General features: G+C 40.9%; 1 protein-coding gene across 2 annotated transcripts; it reads right to left on the bottom strand.

The window, feature by feature from the left end:
- Positions 1-207: 207 nt before the first annotated feature.
- Positions 208-7,062, bottom strand: LOC140316011 (uncharacterized). Of its 2 annotated transcripts, none has more exons than XM_072393670.1 (12): positions 6,415-7,062; positions 6,097-6,239; positions 5,796-5,971; positions 5,377-5,537; positions 5,023-5,163; positions 4,774-4,895; positions 3,957-4,125; positions 3,644-3,789; positions 3,340-3,479; positions 3,125-3,251; positions 2,312-2,445; positions 208-428 (listed from the first exon to the last, which is right to left on the bottom strand). In XM_072393670.1, the coding sequence occupies exons 1-12, from the start codon at positions 6,879-6,881 to the stop codon at positions 303-305; spliced, it is 2,052 nt and encodes a 683-aa protein (XP_072249771.1). In that variant the 5' UTR covers positions 6,882-7,062; the 3' UTR covers positions 208-302. The 2 variants fall into 2 exon arrangements, with proteins under 2 accessions (XP_072249771.1, XP_072249772.1); XM_072393671.1 differs by having other exon boundaries at positions 3,340-3,464.
- Between the last annotated feature and the right edge of the window lie 912 nt (positions 7,063-7,974).

Below are 7,974 nucleotides of genomic sequence, written 5' to 3'. Positions count from 1 at the left end.
CCCAAAGGTTTAAATTGGACATGATTACATGCAATTATGGAGGAGAGGCTGCTCTCAGAACAATGCATCTTCAGCTTGAGACGTAAAAAAAACTTGGAGTGCCTATTAAACTGTAAAGCTTTTTCTTGTTGAGTTTGGGGCAACAAACTGTTGTATCACTGTTGTATGAAAAAGAATGAAATAATGTGAAATACACTCAAAAAAAGAAATGGGAAAATAGAAATTTAATCTTTGATTGTACATTCAGGGTAACATTAATTTATTCCGATCAACATGTTGAAAATGAGTTTTACAGAGTGGCGTCACTTGTAGAAGACAAGAAAAGAAGACATGATGATGTTTCCTGGCTGCTGAGCTGGATTAGGATCCTTCCCGTCGAATAAGCCAAAGTAGACAACAGTGTTGGATTCGAGCCCGCTCATGTCCAGCTGAAAGATGACAGAGATAGACAAAGGATCCAAACATTGAATTAATAAAAGTCATGTGATGTCAACAAATGAATGTTTCAGTCTCGCTTGGATCTTCAAAGGCAAAACACACAGTTTTAAAAGCTGTTTGAAAAGAAGAAGAAGTTTCTATCAGCAGACTCCTGCATCTACCGAATCATGACAAAAAAAAACAAAAAGCAAAAGGCATCAATCCAGTTTCTGTAGCTGTTTATTTCAACTTTAGGTTGGGTGTGTGGGGGGGTTGTCATTGGCCAGTCTATCACAGGGCCGTAAAAGATGTGCGGCGGAGAAACTGCACCCACTTTAAATATCAGAACATACAAGAATTAAATAAAAATCTGGTCCTTACCAAGTATCGAAAGGAGTTAAATTCAACACATGACATATTACATTGTGTTACTAATCCAAAAACCAAGTGCACTCCATGGTTCAATAGTTTGTAAAATCACTTTTCTGGTGAGTTGAAGCAATTGTTTGTCTGTATGATGTTTTCAGTGTTCTGCTGTTTACACACAGCTCTCTTAAGGATTTCTATCATGTTAAGATATTTGCAGCCAATTTACCTGGTATGCTTTTATAGTCCAAAAGTTCAAAAACATCAATGAAGTGGTAAAAAAAAAAAAAAAAGCACTAACGTGGAAGATACAGGTAGGTGTCTGTAGTTAAATACAACACTTGTCATTGGTCCTTAGACACAGCTGAGATAGAACCCTTTAAATATGTTGCTCAGTCTGCCTGTGATAAATGAAATAAACTAACATTTAATGTTTATCGAGCCATTGTGGACTGGATTGTGTAGATTTTGAGGTCAGCCAGCTGTCAGCTCCAAATATCTTGGAAAGCAATGCTCAACACTTCAACACATTTCAAACTACAGAACAGGCAAAACTGCCTGGAAACACTACTAATTTTCCTTTTTTTTTTACATGATTAAGATTGAGAAAATACTAAAGTCCATAGCTTTTCATTCTACCTGAGAAAGTACAACAAACTTCCCAAATCTGTCATGATGAGCAACATGCAGTCATATCCTTGACCATCAAATCCCAAAGGAAATCTAATTTAATCTAATCTAATTGTGCGGCACAGAACTGCTGAGGACACGAGAGCGCTTGTGCCGAAAACAATCAGGAGTCTGCCTGATTAAATGAGGAGCCTTTAGGGTCAATAACTCACTTCAGTATAATGGAGCGCTCCTTAATTTAATGGTTTTACTCCTCTGTAGAGCTTTACTTCAGACCTTCATGGCAGAGTGATGTTCTTGGGAGAAGAACTTACAAGATGTGGGAGACACATTCATTTAGCTTTTATGAAATGTGCTAATAAAGTCATTTTCCAGGCATTGTTGCATGAGGTGGAACCGGTGAGAATGAATCTCAATAATCCGACAGCTGTTTACAGTTTTGGGGATTTCCAAGTTTTGAGGCAGCAGTTGGTTTCAGTTTCTGTAACGAGTAGAACCCACAATGATAAGTAAATACTTACATTAGTCCAGAGTTAGATAAGTCTTCACTGAGCTGCTTGTGTTGCTTTTTATTGACGTGTTTAAAATGTAATAAATAGTCCAACTGACCCTCAACATACAATGCAATCAACCTAAAATGTTGCTTATTTGCACATCTGGCAGGTTTCAAGTCTGTTTTCCAGTGAATATTTTTTTTTTTTTCCAGTGAATATTCTACCGAGCAGACGGACTCTGAAGAAGAATCATCACCTGACTCTTCAGAGTAACACATCTCACATGACATTTATTCATTTCAACTAATGTGAGAGTGAAATATCTGCACAGCTCTCACTAAAAGGTTAGTGTAGTTCAAGTGGCTATATTTGATGTTTTGGCTATATTTGAGGTCTATCCTTACCTGTTTGGTGACGTCAGTCCTCCAGGGGTTGACCTGCAGTCCATCACACCAGCCTCCTCGGCCATACAGCCACGTGCCGTGTTCGTTTGGTACCGCTCCCTCTTTCACCCGCATCGTACAACCCAGAGCTGTTCCTGTTGGTCCGAACAGATATCAGTGCAAGAAAGGGCCGTTAAATCAGTGACTCCAAGCAAAATATGGCTGAATTTTTACTGGTTATGAAGATTTCTATGATAAACATCTCATAAGATGTTAGAAAATAACAACTTTGTCTCTGTTTTTTCATTATATTTTGACAAATTAAAGATAAATTTAATAATTAAAACAGAAACTTCAAAGGATGCAACATGCACACAAGTTGGCTGACAAAAACTATATTTTCCACTGATAAATATTGCCATGAAACTTTAATCAAATAACATATTAGCTGCCTGAAATATTTAGAAATGATGTGTCTGAAGGTGGATCGTGAAGTTGAACCTCTTATGATGTAAATGTTAAATGTGTCTCCATTTCTACAAAAGGTAAACTATCTCAGATTTAAGTAGTTTCAGTGGCGGTTGTGGAGCTTCATACATCATTTCCATTTCTTCAGACAACTTTAAGTGTTCAACTCAACTTTGTGGCCACATGAGATGCTTAAATTGTTCAGAACTCTGATCATTTATTAACATGTTGACTTCATTTGCAGCAGAAGATCGTGTTAATGATGAAAAGCACCCAAACATCTACTAAAAAAAAATGGATCCTGAGGTTGAATTATTTTGTGAGCTACCTGAAGTAAATACTTCTCAAACGGGGTCATCTCCTCACCTGCAGAATCGAAAATGCGAGTGTTGTTAAAAACTGCGTTGATCAGGAAGTGGTGGGAGGTGACACAAAACTCTCCGCAGCCGTTCTCGTCGCTGCCGTGTCCTGTGATGACGGCGTAGAGCTCCACCTGGAACCAGACATGCAGTCAATGAGATTCTCCACACACACCACAGGCCAGGATGTGAATGTTTGTTGATTATAGGAGCGTCTGATACCTTCTTAGTCAATGATGGCACGGGAAATTTCACTGGCTGGTACCTCTTGTTGTAGTTCCTGTCAAAGGTTCCCCCGCTGTACAGAGACATCACCCTAAACGGACGCAGCTTTTCCACACTGTCACCTGTGACACACAAAGCTTTGTTTGTGCATGATTTGTAATAAATACACGGGAAAGAACTGAAATGATTCAAAGAAAAATCTGCAATACTTTTTACAATTACTTTACTGTTCAAATCATTTCAATGTTTGTTTTTTCCAGCTGTTTTTGGACATCAGCTTCCACCCCCTCTCAGCATTTACCCGTCTGATTGCTGGCACTGAATCTGAGGTTGAGGGAGACAATCCAAGGCTTCGCCCAAGGCACCGTCTTCATAGTGAAGGTGCATTTATTGCTGTCCAGCAGGGGAATCAGAGGGGACACATCCGTCAACCAGCGCCCAATACCTCTGCCAAAAACAGCACACATTCATGTCATACACCTAAACAAAAATAACACTTTTTTAAATATCTTGTGTTCATTCCATAAGGAAAGTTGGTTATTCTTATGAAATGTCAGTCTCATAAGCAGCCTCTTGTACTGTTACCATAAAAGTGTTTTACATCCAGGTGTTACCTGCGGAAAGCGGTGATCCATCGGCCCAGCTCTGTGTTGCAGTACGGGCCGAGGTGATCGCAGCACACAAACAGCTGCACCGTGTGATCCCACTGAGCGCAGGACGAGTCTCTACTGCCGGGACACGACAGCGACGCATCCAGCTCCAAAGTGTCAAAGTCCCACAGGCCTGCAGACACACGTGAAGCGCCAGAGGATGCATCATTAAAAACGCTGTGTGCACCGTGGCACATTCCACAACTAATGTTCTGGATAGAAACCTCATATGAACTGCACAAACTGAAAGTTTTATGTTTGTCAAACCATAATCTAAGAAGACTGCATTGCATCTTAAATGTAAAATCTGTCTCCAGTTGTTGGAAAAATTATATAGTTATACTATGACAGAAGAGTCCCTCCATCTTTTCCTCTTCTATGATTCAAGCAAAAGTGTTTTGACTCTGGTACTAGTCTTTCCCATAATATTAACTGGTGAGAAGCACCTTTTATGTTCCTTCCCATAACAAGGAATGGGGAGAGAAGCACCTTTTCTCATAACATTGTGTGATCAGCAAGCATAAACAACATAAATAGCTGGAGCACCATTTTGTCGGGAAGACAACTCTGAGCCATCTTCCCGACAGGTTGTGTGGATTTGTGCGGACTTGTCTCTTTCTTGCAAGAAATAAATGTTTTGTGTTAATCGTATCCAGCGACTCTGAGCCTAATTTTAAGAGAATTTTTCTAACACCAGTCCAGCAACATTATCATGTGGATCACTGAACAGTCCAGAATAACAATGGTCACAGTGTCTCACAGATACAGTTGATTAGATTACCTAAAGGCAGGTCGACTGTGGCAACCGCTCCTTTCTCACCCTGCATTTGGATTTTGTCAAACACAGAAACAACTTCTGCAGGACTTTGGAGTTTGATCTGCAGATCGGCAAAGAATTCAAACCTGGAGACAGAAACAAACAGTCACTGAAAAATGCCAAGACACAAACAAATGATCTGTTGGTGTGCCGGTGCACGCCAGTACAATATAATGCAGCCCTGGAATAAAGTATCTAAAGGTGTTTTTTTACCACTGGGCCTGCCAGTTTATGAAGCTGAACGTGGGGTAGAGGAACCAGCCCATCTCAGCCAGCGCCCCCTTCTGGTCAATACTGATGAAGAAGTTTGGGGACGGCGTCGTCTGGAAGGAAACATTCACCACCTGTCCAACCCTACAGAACAAACCCCAGCTTCATGTCATCATGAGATGCAACACATGTATGATGTCAAACTTTACATAACTAAAAAGAGGGTTTTTAATTAGCCAAATTAAGCAAATAAAAAGACCCTGACTAATCTTGACCTTTAAATGGAACCGGGATAACTAGAAAGGATTCGACCAGGCTTTACAGAAGCTTTTAATCCTCCAGGTGAGCTGGCCTTACCGGAGCGCCTGAGAGATGGAAACCTCCTGATGCACCATGGCAGCCGGGATGCTGAGCGGGGTGTAACATTCATCCCCAACACAGTTCATATCCTGGATTGGGTTACCAGGAAGGGAACAGACAAGGACACCGGAGGCGTTGGATTTGGCCATGTTCAGTACCTGGAGGAGAAATACGATGGATTCAAACCGTGTTCCAGTTACTACAATGATTACAAACCATTTTCTACAAAACCCCAAAAAAATCAGACAGATACACAAGAGAAAAAGTAACAATTCCTAACATGGAAGAGGTAGAAACCAGACAATGTTTGACATTTTTGCTTGAAATCAACCATCAAAAGTGCAGTTAAACAGCTCCCTGTTTGTCAATAAACCAACTTAACAGAGATGCTGTGAAGGAAAATTAACTCATCAGACCTTAGTGAAGAAAGAGCAGTTGCCCTCAGACACCCACACGACTGCACCCGCCACTGAGGGCGAGTGTTGACACCCGTCTCCTGCATCAACCAGCTGATAGGACTTAGGCTGCCAGCGTGCCATGAGCCAATCATACCTGGCATCTAGTCTCTTGGTAATTATGGGCATTTTCCACCCTGCAAGGAGAAACATGACATTGAAGAATCTTGTCTTCAAGAGCTTAGACATTAAAAAACACCCCCGGTCCTCACAGACACTCCTTCAGCACTTTCTAGAATCACAGAATCAACCACACTCGTACCGTGAGAGGTGAAAACAGCCTGGGAGAGACCACAGTTGTGTCCCATGCAACCCCAGTTGTAAAGCACACTGGGGATCCAGTTACCCAGAGCAAAGACCGGCACTGGAGAGAAGTGCAGACGGCTCAGAACCTCCTTTTTGTTGCTGGAAAAGCAGATATCACTAAATAAGAGTTCAAGACAAAGTGCTAATGATTAAGTTTATTTAAACAGTTACATGTTGATAATAAGCCATTCCTGATATATCCTGATAACTCTGCTCTCTATGAGGATACATAGTCCCAATACAACCCTGAAAGCAGTGATTCCTCCCCGGTCACCTGCGAGCGGCGGCCCGTTGCAGCTGCTCCCTCATCCACAGAGCATCACTGAGCGCTGAGTCGTCCAGAGACGCGAAAAGCACTTGTGTTCTATCCGGCAAACCCTCAACCAGGCTGGACAGAGAGGACTCCGAGCTCCACAGGGACTCCAGAAACCCTGACTTGTTGGTGAAGGCGTGAATGACCAGAGATGACGCTCTCAGGGCGTTGGGCTCGTAGGAGAACTCCCCATCCAGTGTTGGGACTTTAAACGCAGCGGCGAGGTCACCCGGTTCCGGCCCGGCTCCGAGCTCTGGCCTGGAGGTTTCTTTGGATCTAAAGCTAACCGTGCGGTCATGGCAGCTCCTGAGCGACTCATCTTCGGCCAGCGTTAAACGCCACTTGGGTCTTCCAGCAGCTTCACTCACATGGTTCGTCACAACAATCAGGAACCACAACAGCGCAGACTTTGAAGGCATCATTGCCATCTTCCAGCTGAGAGCCAGAGACCGTGAACTCACCACAGTCCCAGTATTACCGGTGCAGAGGTTATTCTCATTCAAAATGTCGAACTTTGGTTTTATTATTGTGGAGACAGGCTGACAGACTTCTTCCTCTTAAGCTAATTTCCATGTCCAAACATTTTAGTTGGAGGCGGACTGAGCTTCCTTCTACGGCAGCCCGACTGGTACATAAAGTTTAGAAAAGCGCAAAACGCACTCTTAAGGGTTGGTCTCCTTCAATTATCTAATTAATCCAGATTATTCACATGTGTGATCAACTACAATATAAAACATGAATAAATACATCAATAAATAAATGATTCAACTCTTTATTTACGTAGATATTTTAAACAAGTCATTCAAAGTGTTCAGACAACAAGACAAATTAAAACATAGACAAATATAACACAGGTAAAGCATGTAATGATAATTAAAACAAAAGCTATAAATCAGATTGAAATTTGATTCCACATTAAAGATGTATAAAAACTAAAAGCACCTTTATTAGTCCTTGCTCTGGGGACAGATCTAAGCTGATAAATGCATGAACCCATTTTCTACAATTCACAGTGAAACATTCGTCCTTTGTTTCTAAAAATATTATTGAGATGATTGTTGGTTGACTTTGTAACTAACGTAAAGTGACTGTTCAGTTTTAAGTCCAAGAATCCACAATGACACACAGATAATAACTTTCAAGCTACAGATGATAGAAATAGGTTTAATCAGTGTTAAATTAGATTATTCTATTCATTATTATTCTATTCATCTCTGGCTCTCTTACATGAGTAAGTGAACAAAAAGAAAAACTCCCAAATCTAAGACATGATTTATTTATTTGAAGATCTACCACCACAGAATACATTGCTTTTGACTGATATCAGGATAATAAACAGCCAAGATAAAATCATCTGTTTAAAACTGATCCTCAGAGATTCACAGAGGTTATGTTTTTTAGAGAATATGTTGAATTACAAAGAGAAGAAAAAAAACGTTCTCTTTACCAAAAACTATTTAATTTCACCCTTAGTGTGCATGAAAATGCATATAATATCTGTCACCTGTGAACAATAGGCAA

This window comes from Leuresthes tenuis, unplaced genomic scaffold (assembly GCF_036924035.1).
Source record: "Leuresthes tenuis unplaced genomic scaffold, fLeuTen1.0.hap1 SCAF_10, whole genome shotgun sequence".
NCBI classification, from domain to species: Eukaryota; Metazoa; Chordata; class Actinopteri; order Atheriniformes; family Atherinopsidae; genus Leuresthes; species Leuresthes tenuis.
The sequence above is the reverse complement of the archived record's forward strand: the minus strand, read 5'-3'. Positions and strand labels throughout refer to the sequence as shown.